This window comes from Equus caballus, chromosome 5 (genome assembly GCF_041296265.1).
Source record: "Equus caballus isolate H_3958 breed thoroughbred chromosome 5, TB-T2T, whole genome shotgun sequence".
In the NCBI taxonomy this organism is placed as follows: domain Eukaryota; kingdom Metazoa; phylum Chordata; class Mammalia; order Perissodactyla; family Equidae; genus Equus; species Equus caballus.
This window is the reverse complement of record NC_091688.1, coordinates 99,695,011-99,719,606: the sequence shown is the minus strand read 5'-3', so window position 1 is coordinate 99,719,606 and position 24,596 is coordinate 99,695,011. Positions and strand designations below refer to the sequence as shown.

At 41.0% G+C, this 24,596-nt stretch overlaps 1 protein-coding gene across 27 annotated transcripts in view; it reads left to right on the top strand.

The window, feature by feature from the left end:
* Positions 1 to 24,596, top strand: part of SGIP1 (SH3GL interacting endocytic adaptor 1) — a 199,099-nt gene that overhangs the window by 116,871 nt on the left and 57,632 nt on the right. For 15 of the 27 annotated variants that reach the window (XM_070267516.1, XM_070267521.1, XM_070267522.1 and 12 more), the window contains 5 exons: positions 10,282 to 10,306; positions 11,227 to 11,278; positions 12,573 to 12,658; positions 15,352 to 15,444; positions 18,303 to 18,377. In XM_070267516.1, coding sequence (XP_070123617.1) covers positions 10,282 to 10,306; positions 11,227 to 11,278; positions 12,573 to 12,658; positions 15,352 to 15,444; positions 18,303 to 18,377 — 331 coding nt within the window. Of the gene's footprint in view, positions 1 to 1,751; positions 1,764 to 7,089; positions 7,102 to 10,281; positions 10,307 to 11,226; positions 11,279 to 12,572; positions 12,659 to 15,351; positions 15,445 to 18,302; positions 18,378 to 20,560; positions 21,053 to 24,596 lie in introns of all 27 variants that reach the window. The other 12 variants (XM_070267509.1, XM_070267506.1, XM_070267507.1 and 9 more) reach the window with 2 other exon arrangements.

Below are 24,596 nucleotides of genomic sequence, written 5' to 3'. Positions count from 1 at the left end.
ACTGTGAGCTAATAACCTAGCAGAAATACTGAAATAATAAAGAACAAAATAAGAACTGCATAAAATATACTAGCAATGTGTACCTTTGTTTTCCCTGAGGCTGACAAATGCCAGGCAAATAGAAAGTCCTCCAACATGGGTTTATTATTTTGAACAGAAGGAATGTGCTGTGATCAAACAGGAGAAGGGAACAACTGATTCTGACTGGGGAGCTTGGGGAAGGCCCATGGAAGAAGTGTTGCTGGCCTTGAAGAATGAGTAAGATTTTAATTGAGGGAGGCGGGGAAGGCAGCGAAGGCTGATGAAGCAGCTGGAGCAGAAGGCAGGGGAGGATGTGAGTGCACTGCACATTCGGGAGATGTCCAGGCGCATCTGCAGCCAAGTGTAGGTTTCATCCGGACAGCAGTGCAGGATGAGGGCGTAAAGGCAAGCTGGAGCCCATCACGAAGGCATTAAATGACATAGAATGGAGTTTGCCTTCTATTCTCTGAATAATAGGGAGGTTTTTGAAGGGAAGAGTAATATATTCACTTCACTGACTTTGAAAATAATTCTGGGGATAGTGCAAACGATGGATTTAGGAGATGAAACGGGAAGTAGGACCATCCGCTGGGAAGCTCATGTAGGAGGCTGGCTAACACCACTGTCATCGGGAGACGAGGCCCACACCAAGACAGTTACTGAGGAAATCAAAGAGCATTCCGAGGGCCCAGGACCACCCACCAGGAAAATGATCTGTAATTGTCCATGGGGAGTGGGGGAACTGAAGATGAGATGAAAGAACTGAGGGCTCCAGCCACAGTGTCTTGGGAGGAGGTGGTGAGAGGTGTTGGGTTTCCAGACAAGATTAGAGATTTTCTGGAAAATTTCATGTTTACTTTCATGACCATGCTTGGCTGCAATGCTTTCATGGCATTTTCCAACTCCCTTCAATATTACAAAACATAATTTTCTATTTTCAAGGCACAAATCTACTTGATGAACGTAAACCATTCAAAGGAGCTTAGAATGTGCTCACACGGAGGCCATACCTACGCCCTTTACAGCTTGAACTTGAAGGGGAGGCAAAACCTTACGCACTTCGTTTTTACCTGGAACTCTTTAACAAGAAGACAGAGTATCAGGCAAAAAACAAACAAAAGTTTATGAATAAGTCATGGAAAAATGAGAAACTCAGAGAGATGGACTCATAATTCAGGATTAAATATCACATTAATGGGAAAAGCGGGGGGATTGTAGACTTCTTAGAGGACAGTACGTGATTTTTAAGAAAGATGAATGGGCCCTTGGAAGAAGAGCTGGGAAGTAGGCCAGCTTGTGACAAAGTTTGGCTGGGTGCGGTGTCCACTGTGGTCTCCTCTCCTGGGGTAATTGAGACCTCCCTGACTGATGGAACTCCCCGGGAGGGGCTTTATGACAACTGAGTTCCTTTTGGAGGATTTATCTTTAGGCAGATACGGGAGTTAGGAGAAAGCCGCTGCCTACGTTTGCTGTTTTTCAAGTGCTCACCGCTCAAAATAATCAATATAACAAAGTGGCCTGTTTTGGGGTAGTATATTCTTCTCCACTTCAAACTAAAGCCAGCAGCCTAGGAACGACCATGTCAGACACCCATAGGAAGCATTGTGAAAGCAATGCCTTAGAGGGCTGCTTTAAGGAAGGTTTTTCTGAGCCTTGATGTGTTTCTTCCTGAAAATACATTTCTCCTCTCATCTTCTCTTTATTTTTCCTCCTCATGCCTACGCTTTTAGAGGAAAAGTCCGGTAAGAAATAACAAGTCCTTTCCACATTTTGGCTGAACGTTATTTATTCTGTTTGTTTTCGTCATCTGCATATCTAATGACTGGCTATGTTTAACACCTAAACAAGATTTCGAATTTTAAAAGCAAACCTTTGTGACCCAGACAGGGTCTAATTATGCCCAATGGGGAAAAAGGAAGTGGGTTGCTAAGCGGTTTTACAAGCCTGTTATTAAAGGCCACAGGGTGAGTTTGCAAAGATTCTCCTCTGCCTCGCTCACAGGCTGACGATCAAATATTTTAGGTATTAAGTTTCATTGATTGCAGCTCCCACTTAGATTAGTGAAGCTACATACGTACATTATACGTACATACATAGTCACGTATAGTAATGTATGCATAGGAATGTATATTAGTATACACACATTACTATACCTACATTTACATATATATAGTAATGTATAGTAATGTATGTACAGTCATAGTAATGTATGTATGCATACATACATATATTAGTCAAGTATAAACATACATGAGCCAGGCAAACATTTTTTAAGTTAATTTTTTATATAATCTACAACGTGATAGCACCCATCCTGAATGAATGCTGGGAAGCTAGCCTAGAAGAAGGAAGCTGTCTTTTGTTTTTTCAGTTAGAAAAATATCGCTTTCTGGAGTTGTCAGAGACAGAAAAAGAGGATCTTTATAAAGTGGAAAGCACCTCTTACACAGTCCTTTCTGCTACCACTGAGGGACTTTTAGTGGCAGCACAGATCTGGTAAGGTGTCCCTACATCTTTTTTTATTTTAAAGCAACAATGAAACAGATCTAGTAAAAAAAAAAAAAAAATCCATATTCTCTGCTCAGCTGCCTGGTTTATTGGGAACATGCTCCCAGGATGCCAGTGCATGGCCGACACAGGTGACCCCTCCCCTGGGAAATACGAAAACACTGTGTTGCCCTGTTAACAAGCACCGAGAAGTGGTTGGTCGGTTGCTTCTGTTTAGCTCACCTAAGTGGGTGCTGCAGCGAGTGCCATAACCTTTCATCTGACCGTTGACCCGAGCCTGGCAGTCTCCGTATGGCGTGCAGGTGTCCCACACTTGTAGCGTGTCCAAGTGGCAGGAGGGAGGGGGAGCGTGAGACACAGGAAGAGCAAAAACTGAGGTCAAAATATGACAGTTTATCAAAATGTGGACCCAATGTCTTTTTGTTTCCAAAAACAAAATAAGCACCTATTATGATTATTATTATTGCTAAACTAAATGGCCCACTTCTGAGTAAATGAGAGTCAACCTTGTATGACTTGCTATGCACATACAATATTGTTGGTGTATAGCAGCCTTTCTTTATGTTTTTACCAATTTCATTTATTCTCCTTGACCCTGAATCTTTCTCTAAATTATCCTAATTTGGCCACTTTAAATATTGACTGGACTGTGGGGCCTAAAGTCTAGCCATGGTGCTTTAAAAATTCTCTGTTCCTCTTTGGTTTTCCTCCTGTGGTCCTTCCAGCAGAGTTCACAACAGGTCCTTCTTCTCATTTTCAGTTGTATGTCTTTAAGGATGAGTCCTCCTCCCACTCCCTTGCCTCACTTTTCTTTGGAAATGTCCATCTTGTTGATTTCTCAATCTGGTCAACTCATAATGATATTTCGGTCAGTAGCAGGCTCTTTTTTCCTCTTCCCCAATGAAGTTTCAGAAGATCATCTCGACCAAGTCCTATTGGATATGACAGGTGTTCTCTGTAACCTGACTTGTGATAGACATAGGAACAAATTTACATATAGATGAACATCTATGATAGGGAAGGCAGATAGGTGCTTACTAGATAGGCATCAACCTAAAGCATTGAAAAGCAAATAAGAATATTGGCAGGGAGCGTAATAATAATGATCATATATTCTAATTCTCTCCTAGAAAATCCTGTAACATGAACCACTGAGTTTGCTATGACTAGATGGTATAAAAATAATACTTGTTTGGTGCTTTGTAGCTTTTGATGCATTTTCCTCTGCTTCTCTGTAGCGCTGAAGTTGACAAATGAGGATATTGTAAAGCTTCAAAACCTGAGGCTGGTTATTCAGTGATCTTGATGAGCAGGACAGATTGTGTTTGGTTACTTCTTTTTATAAATATGTTAAAACACTCGCATTGGCTAAGACTAAGGTATCCTAGTTAGCTGAATTTAAATTAATCCTTTTGGACAAAGAATAACAAAACAAAGCTGGTGTGGAGTGAGGACCCTGTGGCCTGTGAGGACAGGATCGGAAGTATTGTTTTTTAGAGAGGCATATTCATATTGCAAATTATATAAATTTTAGAAATATAACATATTCTAACCAAAGATCTTCATTCTAGTGATCAAATCATAAATTAGTAGTGTATACCCACTTTGAAAATAACCTCAAAATACAAAGTAAGAGTTATCTCTAAGTTGAACACCAAAATAAAGGTAGAGGTAAAAATATAATGTTTTTCAGAACCTTCTCCAGAATGCTTCAGAAGATCAAGAGAAATCTAGGAATTAAGCAATTAATGTTTAATTAGGCACACAGGACATTTGTTCAGAAAACAAATAGACCAATTGCAAAGTCTCCATTTGAGTAATCAGGTGAAGTAATAATAAGAGCAGATAAAATTGACTGAGAGCTTATTACCTGTGACACAGACGCCTGCAATCAGAGACAAATTGGCCACCTGCAGATTCTGAACAACTGAATAGGTATTTTGTCTGGTTGTGCAGTTAAAAACAATTTTAGCCTGCATTTAAAAACCAGAATATTTGAAATTTTAAAAAACGTCAGATGTGCATCTTCTGAGGAACTCTGATGACCCGGCAGCACTAGGTCAAATATCTGCACAGCCGCACAGGTGTGCGTGAGCAGCGGCCAGTTCCCTGAAGCTGCGTAAAACACACGTCCTTACACAAAGCACCCCTCTCCTTGCCCGGCATGCACTTCAGCTGGTAACTCAATTCCTAGAATGTTCAGCTTCTAGAATACATCAAGACCAGATACTGAGTAGGTTTCCTTCCATCTTTGAAGTTAATTCTGTATATTGGTAAAATAAACATAGAATGCTAAAGGCTTCAAAGTTCTTGGGAAATGACAGGAGAAAGAGTAGAATAAAACTTGTAGCAGGCAAAGACCCTCCCCTCCTGCCTGATCATGGTTTTGCTGTCTTGGTTGCTCAGCAGAACCCACAGCCAGTTTACACTCCTTAATAGTGATAATGAACACGTATAAAGCCCTTCCGATTGACTTCTGGAGTTCCTTTTTTTTTTTTTTTTGAAGGTTTCAGAGCTCTTAGGTTTTCTGGGTCTGACTTTTCCACAGCTTTTAGCTGGGTCTTCTGGATTCTGGTTAATAAGATTCCGACTGCACGGATTTGAACAGCTGTTCCTCGATGAAGGCATTTTGCAGATAAAGTTTCCAAAATGCTATCTTATGATGTTATCTTTTACCAGACAAAATACAAACAGGAACTAATGATTAAAATTACAGATTTTTAACTCATTGAAAATTAAGATATGACAACTTGGATGGATTAACATAACTGAAATTATTTTGAAAAGTACTGTTCTCTATCATCTTAAAGCTTCTTGAATTTAAGGTTATGCCTCCATATGGTTGCATCTGCATTTTATTTTGCATTATTTCTCATAATTTCATCTTGGGGGAACTTGTGTCAGTTTTAATCCCCTCTTTGCTGTATTTTATACTACTTTTAAGAGTAAATCGTTTGCCGTGAAATTTAAGCTAAAATAGTAAATTCCCGCAGTTATTTCTTTAGAGTAGATCTTTGGTCATTAAATAATTATAAAGTCTAAATCTTCATAGAAAAGACTGTTTGAATTTCTCTCAAAACACAGCGTGAATTAGTCAGTAAAAGAATTTAAGCCCAGAAATGCATATTCATAAGTTCTTTTTTCTAATTTTATTTAAATTGCAGCCATGCATATAGACAGATTTATAGGAAAGGTGGGATCCATATAGAGCAGAACCTGGAAAATAAGGCAAATAATAAAGTCTAAAATATTACAAGTAAAATTGATTTGAGTAAGTATGTCTAAAGTCTCAGCTGCTTACAAAACTCATCTGAGAAGCACCCATTCCTGCTTTCTGCTTTAGGAGTCCTCCAACGATGATACGTTTGGTGTCCTAGAAGGAATGCGAGAATGAGAGACCGGAGATGGAGATTCTGTCTCTGTCTACTCGTTTGCTAGCAATGTGTCTCAGGGCCTCACCTTCCTCTCCGTACCATAAAGGCAGTTGGACTAGATACCTATGGAGGCCTCCCAGGTATAAAAGACTATAGGTTTCACTTCCTGTCTATATTCTAGAGTACAGAAGCATCTTCTTCATTTGAGCAATCTTCTAGACACTTTAGTCTACGCTCGTGGCCCAGATTTGGGGATTTAGCCAACACTGGGTCCCAGGTAGCCTCTGGTGAATTGATGGGTTAGCCCGTACCCTGAAAGTGAAACTCTGAGCAACACCTCTTTCCCCACTCCCATCGTAGTCACTCTTGTTACTGCAGAAAAATCCTAAAGAGGGAGAGCAATCAGAGACTGTGGGGTAAATTGATAGCAGCCATAATCAAGGTTTGAGGAGTGAAAGAACAAAGTCATATGTCTGCTTGTTTTTCCGGATGTCATCTGATCCACTAGTGTTCTGCTGGTGCTGGACAGTTATCATCATGTCCACCTGTGCTTGTCAGGGGCTCGTCACCTTCCCCGTCACATTCCTGCCCACTGGTAGAGGCTGTCCAAATCACAAGGCCAAGAGCAGATAGTTGCCCAAAAAAGTCCTCATTGGCACTCATTCCACAGAACACTAACGAGAAGAGCCAGGCCAAGAAGAGGTCTCTCTAACCCTGCACCTTGATATTTGGACGTTCCCTTTAGGCCCTAATTAGGTGGAAATGTGTTGTGTCTACAGTGTTTGCTAATTCTCTGTTGTGTGCGGGAAATAGTTTTCTCTGTATTATTCTCTAAAACCCTCCTCCCCAAATAATCTGGGGGAAAACCCCTTATGACGAGACATTAAAAGCTGTCAGTAGGGTTTTCTTGTAAGTTTCTGCCTTGTTCTCGTGTACACGTAAGTGAAGCTGGTACATCCCCATTAGCAAAGTCATTATACCATGGAGAGATTCTCTTTCAGGTTCTCCAAAACCTTCCTATGATTTAAATAAGCCACAAACACAATGACCACCTGTCTTCCTTTGGCCTCATTGCTTGGAGTATATGTTGGTAGCTGTGTATGACGTCTTCTGTTACCCAGCCTGTTGACTGAGCCATCATTCTCTGACTAGGTGTCTCTTCTCTCTTCCTTTTTGCTGATCACAGAGGCGCAGCCCGGTAAGAACTCTCAACATTTTTACCTTAAACATTTTACCTTAAATATATAGAGAAAATTGCTGCCAAGCCCAGGTGGCCAGGTTGGCTTTCTGTTAAATTTATAGTAACCCGATATGAATGAGGCAGATGAATTAGGTTTACTGGTTGGAAGCCTCTGGTCCTGTAAGTGGCAAGAGCATATTTTAGGATTATCAGAGCACTTTTCCATAACAAACTAAATTAATACATAGGAATCTCAACTCCTAGTGCTAAATTTGAAAAATGTGTGTGTGTGTGTGTTTAGGTTGGTCAGAAAACACCATAGAAGTTTCTAGCAAAGTGATAATAAAGAATAAGAAAACTATACAGAAATTAAGGAAGTATTTTTTAAGCCACATGCTTTTTAAGCCTGAGTTCAAAATATGTCCCTGGACCATAACTAACCTTGGTCAGTATACGCTGATGCATAGTAATACATGATCATAATTTCCATCTTGGGAGGAGAAGACGATTCCAAGTCAATATGACTAGGCTGTCACCTAATTCTAAATTTCATCCCTGAAGACAAATCAGTATTTAGTTTGCATTGTTCAAAGGGAAATCTCAGTTATTTTCCTCAGGTTGAAGAGTGTGATGAATTTAAAACAATAAAAAGAAGAGTCTTGGCTATGTTTGAAACGACCGCCACCTGCCTAGTCGGTCCCTTGACAGAAATGGAACTGAAAACATCCCCCTCTGAGAAGTCCCTAGGTCTGTGCCAATTCAATTAACCAATTATTGTCTGAGGCAAGTACTCTGCCTCCGCTGACAAGCTGGTGCTTCTCTGTTTAAACCACATAGCTGAGGATCAAAGATGCAAAAACTGCTATTCAGGTGTGGATGATTCCAACCCAGCGGTCAGGCGGCATCTCAGATTATGACGTCACTCTTTTTTTTTTTAAGGAAAAAGAATGAATGAGCTAATTCAAAATGAAGGAAATTTATTCACAATATACGTATAAGGACAATCATTGAGAGGAGGAAAGTGTGGTCACTTCGTGAGGAGAAGGTTTTTGAAGCCAATGGGCTTTTTTCCTGAATGTGGTTTGTGTGGTCGACGTCACCTTCACCTTGTTCTAGATTTGTCACGCAGCAACATCAAGGCCACAAAGATCTGTGTGCCGGATCCGCCCGACAGTGGGACTTTCTTTCTGTTGCTGCTGACTTGCTGCTGATGGTTCAAACATCTGTTCCTTTCGAAACCGATATTATTTTATTCTTCCTAACTTCTAAACAACAGAGTTTTCTTGCATATTTCTGCCGTGTCTTGCCTGCACTAAACTGGTGATTCTTCATTCATGAGGCATATTTAATAAAAATGTTACAGGGCCTTCTCATTTATTGTGCCTCTCAACAATAAATATCTGTGGAATGAATTGATACCCTGGAAATCAATGAATACAAAAGAAGCTCTGTACCTTTCTTGGTTTCACGAGTATTTCATTTTAGTAAAAGGGGTAGGACAGAGAGACCAAAAGATCCTCAGTACAGCCCCTGGGTCCCCTAATTCCTGGATTTCACCCACAATACTCAGTGGGTCCTGTTCCCTCAGTGCCAGTCTTGAGATTGACCTCTCGGAACTAGAGCCCCTGTATCTTTTCCTTCAGCCCTTATTAATAAAAATCTGATTATCTGAGCCTCCATAACACAGAAAAGAAGTTTAATTCCATTTAAACAATTTGTTCCCTCATTATTTTTGTCTACAGTCTCATTTCCCAAAACTCAAGCGATATCCAAACTCCCTCCATGACGGTAGCAAATTTAGATGACCGTATTTATTTAAAATAACTTTGTATTCATTTAAATATACATAAGGAATTTAATTGAACATTTTAAAGTATTTATCAAAAGAATAAATGTTATTTATTTATTTTAAAAGTTATTACTAATAATGTAATAATTTTCTATACAGTACACACAGACAGATTGCATTATTAGGTGAGACAAATCAGAAAATATAGTTTGAGAGATCAGGCCACCCACTAGACAACACCTAATGGCTCCCTGCTCAGACTGAATCAAGTCCTCTCTCATAAATGAGTTCAAATGGGACAGAATATTTGGTGAATCCTTAGGAAAGAGGGAGAGAAGCTTCCTTCCGTCTGTCAGAGGTGTTACTTCTTGTCCTGAGTGGCTGACGTTATCGTTTGAGAGTAGAAAACGTATGTGTCACCACCAGATTGAGCTTTCACCAGAGTAGGAAAGTAGGAAAAAACTGCATATTTGGTGACTACCCACCAAACTCATGGTCCTAGCCTTTGGAAAACTTTCTTATGCTTCCACTTTCCCCATCCCCAGTCCACCCCTGGCATTCTCCAGAGATAGGCTCATGGTGCCATCCTTCCCCGGGTCTTCTTTTCTGGTAGCACCCCATGATAGGAATCTTTCATAGCGATTTTGATTCAAAACTTTAATTAATCCTTCTGTTATGGGAATAAGTTTCTGCTAGGGCACTGTAAAAACTAGGAAAGACCTTCTCAGATTATTCCTACCAAGCTATTTGCGTTCCAGTAGTATCACAATGCTACTGGGCTAAAGGAATGACTCCCAACTGGCAGATTGGTGGGCTGAGTGGCAGGCAAGTGGAAGAAATGGGGGTGGGGAGGGCCAGTGGGGGGGATGGAGTTCCCCTGCTTCCTGAATAAAACGGCTCATTCAGTGGCAATGCCTCCCAGTTTTCCTTCTCTTTAGCATTTGCCACTTATATCTTTAAAAATACATTAGTAAACTAATGATTGTTTCTGCTAACAATTTGTGGATCCCATCGGATAAGAGCAGACAGTACTCCTAATACATTCTGTAATTTTCAAACGTCAAATGTAGCTTAAACTTGAGTTTACATTTTTGTCTGCTGGATTTCAAGGGTTTTTTCTTTTTAATAGACTATTCAGTATTTACTTTAATTTACCAAGTCTACCCAGGTAAGGGGTATTTTGGTTCAGAAGACTTACCCTCCCTTCCTCTCTGTAATCTTTGAGTAAAATAAAAATTGATTTTTATGTGTGTATCTACCATATCCAACTTGAATGCAATTCTGAGAAAAATTTCGTTTTTCCCATCTGCATTTCTTTGAGTTCAGTTTCATTGCATTGAGAGAAATATACATATTGTACATAACATATATGTGGTCTTAAACCTTATAGTGTCTATTTCTAATTCTAGGGTGCAATTAAAAGGAACTTATCCAGTAAGTATATCCTAGCTACCAGAAGTGGAGTCTGATTTAAAAGAAGGAATAGTCCCTTGGATCTTGGAGCATATATACATTTGAATTATACACTCTTGGGCTTGATTTTTAAGGCTTACAAATGTTTATTTCTGCAGCAAAGAAATCTTGTAATGATAAAGGGACTCTGTGGTTTCTGAATGATTCCTGTTTAAATTCTGAAAATGAATGTTTTTAGAAAAACATTGCTATTATTTGTCAGCTCTTGCTGTATCATTTGACTTTAGAAATGAACTTAATCCAATGTGTGTTTATTGATGAGGATGGACAGAGGAACAGGGAAGAAGGAACTGAAGGTAGATGCAACTTACCCACTCTTGTGTTATTTGATAAGAAAATTTTAGTCAACCAAGGTGATATGATGTAGGCTATAATATACAGAGGGCATGATTTTCCTCTGCTGCATACAATACATTCTAGGGAATTCTAAATTCATGGTTCATAGTTAAAGGTATAACATTTTCTTGGCATTTCAAGAAAAGAAAAGGCAGAGATTGCTGGATTCATGTACTGTGTACATATGGCCTGGCTTAGTATTCTCTTATGGTAATTGGGAAGCAGAACTGATCAAGGCAGCAGACATTCGAAGAATGGCACGTTATTCCACTAAACTCTGCAGTATGCAAATCTTCTGTTTGATGCCTTATCATGGTAGTTCCTTGGTTAATTAGGGTTTACAAATGCCAGAGAAAATGCTGCTACATATGCCTAATATATGGCTTTTGCCTTGCCAGGGGAGAGGGTTTGTTTTGCAAAGTTTTCATGTTGAGTTGCTTGTTGATGGGACTTAAATCTCTAAGTGTTTCCAAACATAGCTCTAAGACATGCCAGAAGTGAATGGCAAAAATGTGCCTAAAAAGTTCCTTTGTCCTATGCATCAGGTGAAGAAGTAGCAAGACCCAGGCGTTCCACACCGACTCCAGAACTTATAAGGTGAGCAGGAAAGACATCAGCTAAGTTTTTTTGCAAGGCATCAGACACGGTTAATAATTCAGCAAATCTTTGGGCTAAACTCTCAGCTCCTACTAATAAGGGACCTGCTCAAATGTGTGCGTCCATGGATGGTCCAAATGTGTTCTCATTTCCTGTAAGCACAGATGGAGGGAGACTTCAGGGAGTGCAGTGTCGTCACCTAGAGTAACTGTCTATCACGTGTGGTCGCCTCACTAACGAGTGGTTAAAGGTCTGCATGAAGAGGTCTTTTGGTGTCTGGAATGCTGACCCGAAATATGATTACATTGCCCTCTGGACAGTAGCCTGTTGGATATAATTTTGTGATATATTCTACCTGCTACACACCAAACATATCTTTGATTTTGATCTTTGTGTTTAGCAAAACGTATTTTACATGTGTTTTCTTTGAGTTAAGTAAGTATTGTGCAAATGCACGTTGTTTTCCCAAAAAACCCTGCTATTTCTATTTAAGAGCTAGATCCTTTATTTTTCCCTCCTTCTCCAACTCGTCTGTCTCCTCTTCACCTCTTAACTCACACCACACACAGAATTTACTAGGATCCATGACAGGAATCAGGTCTGGGGATGAAATGGAGAAGATCATGCAGCCTTTTGTTAGTAATCAGTTTAATAATTAGGAAAAGTGTGTAACTTATTCCCTTGTTTCCCCCGATTTCTCAATATTCTTCTCTTTCTGAGATGAGCTGTGTTAAGGTATTAGGAGGTTATAACTAGTCTGTTGGGTGCAGGGGGAGGGTGGTGGGATGGAAAGCTGGTAGACCTTGGTCTTATTCAAACACAAACTCTCAGGGTGGCTTGTCACTTAACCCCCCTATGTCTGACTTTCACTAATCAAGAACTGCATTAACGACGACACAGGATGTGGTGAAGACAGATGTAAGTGGGTTTTGAGATCTTAAGAGAGGAAGCTGCTTGGCAGCAAACCGTTATCTCTAGTGTTATCTCTTCCAGGTAGAGAGAATCATGATGCTTGAAAGATTCTCTGCTTCAACTTATTTCTGTTGGACCAGCACCTTGTGCCCCCATTGGGAAGCAGGGATCTTATATCCTACCAATTCTTGTGTCCATAATACATGTGACCTCCTAACATATACTTTCCAGCCCTGGGGGAGTTTGTGTGAATACATACGTACACACACGAGTGCACACACATACATCTGCCTTACCGTGAAAAGTATTTGAAAGCCGGCGTATCCTTTTTTAGCATTAATATGCCCTTTCTCTATGTTTTGCCTTAATGTGTGTGGTTTAGCAAAAAGCCTCCAGATGACACTGTGGCCCTCGCTCCCCTGTTTGGCCCACCATTAGAATCAGCTTTTGATGAACAGAAGACGGAAGGTAAGAAAAACTCAGTGGATCTATAGATTTGTTTATCTTTTCATTAAAGTATAGTGCACCTAGAGTAAATGTATGTGTGTTATTTTCAATGCATCATCAGATACTCATGTGAAGAAAAAAAAAGCTTTGATCTAGGTGTCTTATCAGCGCAGGAGTTTAGTTCGCAAACCTCTAGTATTTTAGGATTTGAAACTTTATTTCTAGAAATATCTAATAGCTAACAAGTTCATCCCTCAAAAGAGGTCAGTAAGAATTACTGCAAATCTATACAAATCACTGGTCAGGGAGTCAGTGCTCCCTGAGCCAAACAGCCATCATTGTGATGCCAGACCATCAAGCTCCCAGCGTGGTCACTGTCCTTGCGACCTAGCCTCCCTGACCACGTTTACTCTCCTGTCCACCTCTTCAGTGGAGGTGTCAGTTGGCTTGCTCACATAGCAAACATTGTTTGCAGGCTCTAGACTCAGAAATGACCTGGAATCATTTAGCATCTTAGAAATAAAATGTATGGGAGAAATATAATTTCAGCCATTATTGTTGGGTTTACCTATTAAATATTCATTCCTAGAATTAAATATTTAACTTTTTAAAATCAACCATCGTTTTTGGAATGGCTGTAAATAATGGATACCTTGCTGACATAGATGAAACTCTTTATAATCTAATCTCTAAATATAATCTTTATAATCTATTGTTATTATCATTATCTCTTTCTAATCTATTCCTGAAATGTATTTATGTCCAATACCTGTATCTCCAATAGCTGTGTTTGGTAATATGGAATGATTTTATAAAAATCATTTGATTTATGAACACTATGGTGTATATGTATAATAAAATGTTATTTTTCTAGGGCCCATTTGTGAAGGAAATTAAGTTTAGTGTTAAGGACAACAAGACTTGAAAGCACAATGACCAGGCTCAGCTGCAGTAGCAAAGAGACTCCAAAGTGCAGTGAATTAAATAAGATGGAATTTTATTTCTGTTTCATGTTAACAGTCTCAAAGTAAACGATGTACGACTGGAGGGTGGCTCTGCTATCCTCAACGTGTGGCCTTCATCTCTGGGTTCAAGGGGGCTGCTCCAGCTCTCAGCATCTCCCAGTCGGAAGAAAGGAGGGTGGAGGGAAGGGCCAAAAGAACTCACTGCCAACTCTTCTAAGAGCAGAATCTGGGAGAGATGCACGTCACGTCCAACCAGAGCCCATTGGGGAGAATTTGTGCCATCTGGCCAGCTAAAACTCTGCGCCTATAGAAGAAAAGGAGAATGGGTGCTGCGAGACAGCTAGCAGTCAGCCGCATCTGAATATTTTTCAATGACAGGAAAACGTGTCTGGAACATCCCTGAATACTCCTTCAGTAATTTAAACGTCTACAACTTAGAATCCCTATGTAAAAGTGGCCTCCAGTGAGGCCATCAGCTATTTTATTAGCTCACCTGTGATCAATCTTGCTTTTAATAACTTGATTGCCTAGTGACTGAAGGTGGGATTTGATTTGTTGCATTTGAATCTGCCCATTAAAGGAATTCCGCAACTGTATGGAAACCTGATATACAAAATAGAAAACAGTTCTTAGGAGAGCTACTTAGCTCTATTTTCACCGTGTGTGCCCTTAGGCAAGGTGTTTAATCACTCTTGTCTTTGGTTTCCTCTCCTGAAAATGGTTCCAATATTAACCACGTGGTGGTATTGTGAGGATTAAAATATACAATAGCTACTAGCTTTGTGTTGTGTTTTATATGCATTTTGATATACATTATATTTATATGCATTACCTCCTTTCATCCTTTTGGTACCTCTCAGAGGTGGCTCTCCTTATCTCTACATTGAAGGAAGGGAAGCTCAGAGGTTGAATGACTTGCCCAAGGTCCTACAGCAAGTGTGGAGACTGGATTCATATCCACATGGGACCAACCTCCCAGCCTGTGTTTTACAACATAATGAATTACAAGCAGGGCTTACATAGACCCTGGCATTATGATAGGTGCTCAGAAGAACTAGTTAATTACATTGTTACCATAGCAATAAAAAAATCAAAAGCAGGAGACAAAAGAAACAGAAGAAAAGTTAGATTCGGTGTCATTAGGCCCAATGCCTGATTGCCCTCATTTACTTTAGATGTCTAAGCATTTGTTTATTTTTCTGGTTCTCTTAAGATATTCACCAAACATTTTTAGAATAATTTAATTCCTTTTTATGATGCTGTAAAAGGTTTATTTAAAGAATCTGTAAGATCTTTTAAAGATCGGAATCACTGTACAGAAACCAGGCATTTGCATTTTTAAAGCGTATTCATAGCAAACTTTAAATAATCAACTTAAAACAACGTCTATGGGATTAATGCCCGGATTTTCCAATGGTGCCAGAAATGGAGCCACTACAAGTCCTGACATTCAGAATGTCCTTAAGTGACCAACTGGGAGGAAAATGCAGACACTCCATTTTGAAAGTTTTTATTTAGCTGGACGTGCACACACACACACCTCCCGTGCACTCACACCCCCACTCACTCCTATTTCCATTCTCTGCCTGGAAAGGCTGAAGAGCAGCACCTTCCTAAATTAATTTGCTAGTACTGAGGCAAGAGGGAAATAAGTTTGTGAAGTTCAACCTTAAATTGAAATTTCAAGTTCTAAAATTGGGCGTCTCTTTTTTGGACTCACCCTGGGAAATTTTCTTTTTATGTTTCCAGTTATTTTAGATCAGCCTGAGATATGGGGTTCAGGCCAGCCAATTAATCCAAGCGTCGAGTCGCCAAAGTTAACAAGACCTTTTCCCACTGGAAGTAAGTTATGTGTCTGCTCTGTCTGGAAAAATAAGTGACTCATTTTACTGTCTGTCTGCATCGTGAAATGAGGCAACTCTTAGAAAGTCTATGTGGGCAACATTTGGACTTTATAATGTCAAGAAGAGACGTTATCCTAACAGGCTTTAGAGTTGAAGGGGCCTACGGTAGGTTCTCAAGGCAGCCTAACAAATAAAGTAAAACTGTTAACTTTGAACCACAGCCTGTCCTGACATCCCACAGGCTCACTCATTCATCCATTTGCTATGTATCTATAAGAGTGAGAAGCAAGTAAGCTAAAGAACCTACTGTGCTCCAGGGTGGAGTGATAACACAACACAGAGGTGGCAAGTCAGATGTGGTCTCTGCTAGTCCTGCAGAACAACTGAGGCTGCTTAGGCTAGAAAGGACACATTGAGAGGAAAGAGTGATAATTGAAGAGCGAGAGGAAAGACTGTATGTGGTGGAAAGAAGCTGAGACAGGAGAGCAGGGCAAATTTGTCTCAGAGCTGAGCCATCAGCCCTGCTTATTCTGGCATGCCCCCTTCCCCACTCCAGGTGGCTGGGGCAGGAGGTCCTGAAGCTCGTCATAGCCCCTCCCCTGCAGTGGGTGGGCCTGTTTGGACTGAACGGATGGCTCATTCAGTGGAACCACTTGTTTGACGGATTTACGGAGTTCTCATCTCAGTAGACTTCCCATGGTAGATGGAAAGCACTCCCAAAATGCCCTTGTGAGGAGGATAGGCTCTCAAAGGGTTTGGAGGTGAAGGGGGGACCCAGAGAGCATTTTCGCTTCACAAGGTTCACGTACGGACCACTTAATGCTTTTTCCATTTCAGCATTCCCCAGGGCTCTGCTTCTTAGTCTTAAAAATACTCATGGTGGGGGCCAGGCCTGGTGACGTAGCTGTTAAGTTCATGTGCTCCACTTTGGCAGCCAAGGTTCGCCAGTTCAGATCCTGGGCATGGAGCTACACACCACTCATCAAGCCGTGCTGTGGTGGCATCCCACATAAAATAGAGGAAGTTTGGCACAGACGTTAACTCAGTGACAGTCTTCCTCAAGCAAAAAAAGGAAGATTGGCAACAGATGTTAGCTCAGGGCTAATCTTCCTCACCAAAAAAAACCAAAAAACAAAAAAACTTCATGGGGGTTCCTAATCAAAGGCCCAAGGGTTACTTGTTGGGAATATTGCTATAAAGCCATGCGATCCAGTCTTTCCAACGGTATTTCTCTCATAAAATGGATAGGAAAACCAGCATTATCAACAACCTTTGTAAAACTTCTGAACTTTCAAAGACTTATTTTGAAAGGATTTGAACCCCAGTGGCATGATTTTGAATATTTCTCCATGCTGCTGGGAAATAAAGCCAGTAAAAATGCTCTAAGTTCCTTGAAATGCTTTCCTTACAGACCTGAGTTATCCAAATTATTCTTAGAAAACTCTTCCTGAATGCCAAGAAAGTACACAAATGAAATGTTTGTGTAGATGATGTATTGATTCTAAGTCCAACCATTGGTATTTTAGAATTTTATGAGTTTTATGTGCTGTGGTTTACACTTAACACAGCTGAGGCTGTTGTAAAATTGATGTATATTGTGTAATTCTGCTCAGTTCGTTGTTGCAGCATACGTTTACTATTTTAAGTTATTAGCCTTTCCATTTTATTGGTTTTTATGATTCTTGTTGATTGTGATCTCAATTTTTGCAGAGATCCATAACCAGAAACAGAGCCCCTGACTGACTCTTAACTTCGATGGGAAAACATGGTCCATTTGAGTTCTAGTTTTCAGAAGCTCATAGCTAAGATTCGGACCACAAATCCCTGGGCTTTAGAATGACGGCTATTAGTGATGCCTGTTGTGTGGAAGGATAGTGTGCTCTCTAACATTAAATAACTAGAGTTGGGTGGGGGAGAAATGACAAAGGGGCTCTTTCTAATGCAGACAGACAGCAGGTACTGGTGAGAGCTCTCCAGCTAGTGACCCGCTGACTCGCTCTGCATTTAGGTTACGAAAGACTGGGCCACATTCAGACTCACAGATGAACTCGGGGCTGGTTTAGGAGGTTAGTGTGAAGTCTTCAAATATACCAGATATGGCCAGTGAGAAGAAAACATTCATTTAAAGAAAGAATAAGAAAAAAATGTACCTATTGAAACAGGAATTCCTAACTTTGCCCACAAAATGACAAGTCCAGTTCGCGAGGGTGAATCTCTGGGTGGTGGCTGTAAGACAAAACTTCTATCTCAGAGGATTTTTTAGCCATTACTTTTACCAAGGCAATCTGTTCATTCTTCCTTGACCCAAATCATTTTGCTTCAGACTTTCAAAACGATACTAACATTTCAGACGTACAACTTTGAGAAATCTTTCCAGACCCAATCCAGCCAATAATATCCTGACCATATTAAAAATCCCTCACCTGAACCCCCACACAGGCTGTTCTCATTTCCTCCAACAGACCCCAGACTGTGGACGTGATATTGTTCAGTCAGTTATCAATTCCTTGAAGGCAGAGGCCCCTTTTATTAAACCCTATGGCCCTAGTTCCTGGTACCAGATGTACAACTTAGTTGCCATTTGAGATTTGTCAGATAAAGGAATGAATGAATGAAATGCTGATATTGTTATTGTTGTTGTCTGACATTCTTTTGACAAATTCTTGTCGTTATCACAAAATGGAAGAATCTGAATGGGTCCTTAGTTTTGAACTTAAAAAAATTGAGACCATTAATGGCTATTGCATTTCCAATAGCAGGAATATGAATGAAAGCCAAATTCACGCTTATTTACAGAATATCGTGTAACTTAGGGAGAAAGTGACCAATAATGCCTTCCTTCTCCTCCCTTTGCAGCACCTCCACCACTGCCTCCAAAAAATGTACCAGCCACCCCACCCCGAACAGGCTCCCCCTTAACAGTTGGACCAGGTAAGCTTCAGTTTTTTCTGCTCTGGGATGATGTGGCCATCAGCAGTGGCCCTGGACCTCAGCATGCCCTGGACGTGTCAGAAGCTGTAGGCCAGGCTAAACGTGATGGAATGTTTGCCAAAAGTGTTTGCGTGTAGCTTTACTTCCATTACAATTTACTATGCAGACTTCTTTTAAGGTATCACTCCCAGATTTCACAAAAAGGTTCACTTTCTCAACTAATTTTTACTCTGTATAATTTTGTTGAATGAGGGCCACATTTACCTGTGAAGTGAAAGAAAAAAAATCTCAATATCAGAAGTCGTTGTTTAATTGACATCTCACTTCATTGGATCTCATTTTAACGGTTTACAAATTAAAAGTCTCGAGGCACAATTTGTATTTTTCCAAGAACTGATAAATTTTTTTCTAGAATTAAAATTGTCTAGTCTCCAAAGACCTAAAATGGTCCCCAGGAAGAGCAGCATGTGGGTAAGCTTGGGTGGTAGGGAATTTTTTCCCAATAATCATTAAAGTATTTATTATCCCATGGCAAAGAGATGTGTAAAGACGATAAATATGCATGCCTGTAGACAGATCATTTCTAAGGCACATCTTTAGCTTCTCTTAAAATCAATACTGTGAATTCGTACAATTTATAATCTACCTATTCCTACTGGGCTAGCCAGTCAAAAGCAGTCATCACTATTCTGTGTGTCTGGGCCCTTAGAGTGTGGTTCATCACCTTTGGAATTCTGTTGCAGCTTCACCCTTTGGTATTTATGCAGCCCGGTGAGTTTGATAGCTACATAGTGGAGAATTTATCAACAAGAGCAAATGCAAGACATACTCAGGGGTGAGATTTATATTGACTCAGACCCAACAGGGAGTCATCCAGAGTGTCATAGGTAAAGTTCTTTGCAGGTTCAAACCATTTTGGCTCCCCGTATTTCCATAAATATGCTACATATAAATAAATCTACCAGCGACAAAATTATAAATACTATGGGTCATGTAAACTGCCACCTCGTTTACCTGTAGCCTGGGAGCCTTGAAGGGTAACTTCTCTCAAATGTGAAATACGGAAGTTCAAGCCCTTCTTATAGCCGAAGGGTTATTTAAAGGTAAAGTGGCTTCTGCTTGTGCCTTGCAATTGTTCAGGTAGCAATTTCTAATTTGCATAACCTCAGTTTAAAAAAAAAAAAGGCACTTCCTCACACTGCAGCTGTTATCAAGTGTTTTCTGCCAAGCTGTAGAAGATACAGCTTTTAATTTTTTTCTCTTATTACTGATGAGAATTCAAAAGGATTAGCTGATGCTAATGTCAAGCAAAGCAGAGACTTTTCTGTTTCAGGGCTTCGTGAGATAAGTATTTGTCGTAGATATGCATACTATGTTAACAGGTTAGACTTGACGAGAAAAGGAATTATAAATTACAAATTACCTTTATAGTTTTGTTCCCTCTTAAACAGGTATATATGTAACAGTTCTAATAAATAGTAAATGTCTTCTCGACAATCTGTGTGTACGTTACGTGCGGGGTCTGTCTGTGTGTGTTTGTAAGTAGATCTTTGGGGATATCTCTTTAAATAATCCATGTACTGTATTTCTGGTGTGTTTAAAGGGGGAGGATATACAGCTAATTATGATGTGATAATTTTTTAAACTAACAGATATTATAACTGGTTTCACCAAACATTTTCATTTAATATGATGAAGGAGGCAATCTTTATCAAATATGAAGGAGATTTCCAGCAATCAGTCCTTTTTCGACTGTGTCGTGTGTATTTCAGTAGGCCAGATTTTCAAGAGGGACCTACCTTCTGAAATCCACAGTTCCAGAGTCTCTGCTTCTCTGTGAACCTGATGCTGCCTCCCAACATCATCCCACTTCCCACCCGTGAGAGCAGCCTTTGGGAGCAGTAGCATGCTGCCCGCCTCCCATCATGGGAGAAGTAGCTGTGCTCACCTGCACGAGGGTAAAAGGCAGCATAGAAAGATGGCGCTCACATTATGGAGGCAAGGCACTCTCCCCTCGGGTTCAGCTCCAGGTCCAATCAAGATAGTTTTACATTGTGCCGTATGCCCACCATGGCACCTCAGCAGGCAATCTATTACCAGGCTTTGCCTCACCCCTCCCAACCCTGCCCCATACAAATAATATTTACAAAGTCAAAGTTTAAAATCACCTACTTTAACCACAGGAAGTGACCAGTCAGCCACAGAGGTCAAAATTGAAAAGCTACCATCAATCAATGACTTGGACAGCATTTTTGGTCCAGTGTTGTCTCCCAAGTCTGTTGCTGTTAATGCCGAAGAAAAGTGGGTCCATTTTTCTGATACGTCCCCGGAACATGTTACTCCAGAGTTGAGTCCAAGAGAAAAGGTGGTGTCCCCACCAGCTGCATCAGACAACCCAGCTGACTCCCCTGCTCCGGGCTCCCCAGGCCCCCCGGGCCCCCCAGGGCCTCCTGGGCCTCCTCGCAGTGTACCATCACCGCTCAATTTAGAAGAAGTCCAGAAGAAAGTCACTGAGCAGACCTGCATTAAAGATGATTACTTAGAAACAATCTCATCTCCTAAAGATTTTGGGTTGGGACAGAGAGCAACTCCACCTCCCCCACCACCACCCACCTACAGGACTGTGGTTTCGTCCCCCGGACCTGGCTCGGGCAGTGGTACGGGGACCGCCAGCGGTATGTCTTACTGTTTGGGTGTGCTTCCTGTGACCGGGAATGGCTGTGGCTGCTGCAGTGTGAGCAATATCCTCCTCCTGCCTGGCAGTGGCTTTAGAGCTTCAGCCGTCCCTCCTTTGGTTTGGGTGTGCTGTGGCCCCATGGCATGTCCTAGTCCATCGAATGCTTGCAGTCGCGGTGCAAGTCTGTGGATGTGTTCTGCCCCACGCTCCCAGCCCTTAGCAGCGCCATGCCTTCCACCCTGCAGTTAGGAAATGTGTATTTCTTAAAAAAAAAAAAACTGTGATGTCGTTGTTTGGAATTCAGGAAAGTTCTAGAAGGACAGGTTTCATAGCGAATGAGTTTCATGTTAAATGTCTGATTTCCTTGTCAGATGTCCTTGTTCTCAAGTGCCCTGTTTTGGGTTTTTTGGGGTTTTTTTTCAATTTGGGGGTATAATTGACAAATAAAATTGTAAGATATTTAAAGTGGACAATGTGATGATTTGATGTATGTATGCATTGTGAATGCCTCCGTCCCATCAAATTAATTAACACATCCATCGCCTCACATATCTATCTTTGTGGGGGTTTTTTTGGTGAGAACATTTTTCTGCTCTCTTAGCAAATTTCAATCACACAGTACAGAGTTGTCAACTGCAGTCACCATATTATACATTGGATCCTCAGACCTTATTCGTGGAAGTTTGTGCTTTTTTTCCAGAGCCCTAGTTTTTGTAGGTCAATGTTTTCTACTATTTTTTTCTTCTGGGGGAGAACCGTGTTAACCCCTCTAATTAGTTCAGAAAAAAAAAGACGTAGGGTTTGAAAAGGAGATTTTGGAGGATGGCGAGAAAGAGGATGCCTTACTGCATCCCCTACCTAATCAACCTGCCACTGAAGACTAGCTGTTCTCTGGTTTCATCATTAGACCTGCTCATGGGCCAGGAGGTCAGCTCTGAGTGCAGTGACAGGTGATGGAAAAGTCTATCAGAAATGTGCATTGGGAGACTATCTATCTACACATGTTCACGTGGAATCTGATTTCTTGGCTTTCCATATCTGAAGCTTCATTTTGTGTCCTCTTGTTATGAAAGGAACACCTGCCATGCATACCAGAGGAAGGTCGAGATTTTCTAATGCATCTTTTTCCATTGCATTGATTCCCCTGGTTCTCATATTTGTCTGGCAAGATCCCCCAGTGCTTTCCCTCCTGTGCCCGTGGGTTCAGGAGGCACGTTCCTGGGGCTGTGATGTGCTATTTGTTTTTCATTTGCCTTGAAAGAGGTGTCCAAGTGTAAGTTATTTCGACCTGGGAAGAGACAGAAAGGCAAGGCATTTCTGTCTCCTGGCAGTCAGTCATCACTGTGCCTCTCTCAGGGGAGTCTCTCTCAGTGCTTGCTCATGCTTGCAAATTCCTCTTTGCTTTCACGGAAGGGCATCCAGGCTGATCAAAGAGAGGGCTGGGGAGTCACCTGCACTGCACACAAAACCGACGTTTTATATCATTAGATGCACCCCCCTGTGACTTCCTCCAACACGAGAGGAGATCCATCCAATGCTCAAATAAGTTTGGGAAACATTGTGTTAAAACAAACTCGGCAAGTTTCTTTTCCATAGGATCTCTGAGAGCCTTAATTTTGCCAATAATAGCAACAGCTGGAGTTTCTCGTCCTGGTACCACGCTGAGTGCTTTATGCCCATCATTTCATCCTCACAGCAACCCCATGTGGTCAATGCTCTTGTTGTCCCCATTTTACAGATGGGAAAACTGAGGGTCAGAGATGTTAAGTAATTTGCCCAAGTTTACACAGCTAGAGGTGATAGACCTGGGATTCATACTCAGCTCTGTCTGATCCCAAGCCTGTGTTCTTAACCACTGTGCTCTCCGAGCACTGTTGTAAATTTAGTTACAAAATGTCCCAAACTTATTTGATGACTGACACCCATCTATACCGCACAGTGTCATCAACAAGATCTCCAAAACTCTTCCCTCCAAACCTGCTCCTCTGTGCTCCTTTCTATAGAGCACCACCTCCATCCTTTATTGCTGTTTTTAGGACTTTTTTGGGATATAAGGCTCCTTGCTTCTCTGTAAAGATAATAAAGGGCCCTATGGAAAGCCTTCAGTTCAGACCTCAAACCCAAAGAAGCTGGCTGTCCATTGTCAAAGAAGGGCATCTTTCCCTCGTCTTCTGTGGGACCCTTTCCTGGGCCAGGCTCTGAGTCTTCTGGAGGACTTTTCTAGGAGTCAAGCCCTGTTTCCAGTGGCTGGCCACGATGCTCTCCTCCCAGGAAACACTCTCAGTGGAGGAGGAAGCACAGGGCCGCTTGGTTGTCCCTTGGTTTTCTCCATCACCTCCTCAGGCTCTGGGAGGCGTTTGTATAATCGAGTTGGCCGCTGACCTAATGAGCCAAGATTGGAGCTTTGGCTCTCTTTCTGGAATCTTGGAGAATTTCGTTATTGTTTTAGTGTTTAACTTCCGTACCCTTATTTGAAATTACTTGAAACTGTTACCAGTAAAGACTATTGATACTTAATAATTGAGCTGGAAAAGGCTATACTTTGTTGGTATTAAAGGACTGAATTTCTAAGTGGAAGATTGAACTGGGCCAATGAAGCTCATGAATAAATAAAATGTTGCACCATTATCTCCTTAATTAAGTCCCAGTTTATTTGCCGCTTAATCTTTTATTGATGGAATATACAGAAACTGGCAGAAATGTAAATCTAGGATTAAGACAATAGGATATGGCCTCATATTTTAAAGATGAGCAATGCTTCTCACTACCTGCTTTTGATAACACTTAGCCTAATAGGACTAACTTTTCCTGTGCTTCTCAAACTATATTTAATTGGATACCATTATGCTCACTTTAAAATTTCATCACAGCAAGGTGACTGCCACTGACCAAGTTCAAACAGTACTCACAGCCTTGTGAATCAGAAGCGTTACCTGCTGTTGAAAAACAGTTGGAAGTGAAGAATTCCCTCCAAGAACTTTAATTTCCTTATGGCAAAAGTTAAAAATATGAAGTTTGGCCAGAATGTTGCTTTGCTGGAACGTAACACTGATTCTTGGCAGAGGCGCTCTCTTCTGCCATGTGGGTTGTGTGCCCAGGGGATGGGATGGAGAAATTGTTTTATGGGCCTGCAGCAAGTTTGGAGGCCAGGGAGAGGGGTGTTAGTGAAGACAGACTCTGCAGTGCAACATTTTCCAACTTGGGAACTAAAGCCATATTAACAGATGTTAAACACAAACAGACACACACACATATCCGTGAACAAATGAGTTCGAGCTTCATGGGGTTGAATTAAACAAATGTATTTTCTAACCACAAATCTTTGTAGAGTGGCATTGTCCAATACAGAAGGCACTAGCCGCGTATGGCTATTTTAATATTAACTATAATTAAAATTAAAAGAAAAAAATCAATTCCTTAGATGCTGTAGCCACAATTCAGTGCTCAATGGCAACATGTGGCTAATGGCTATGATGTTGGACAGCATTTGTTCTAGAACATTCTCATCATTGCAAAAAGCTCTGTTGGACAGGACTGTTTTA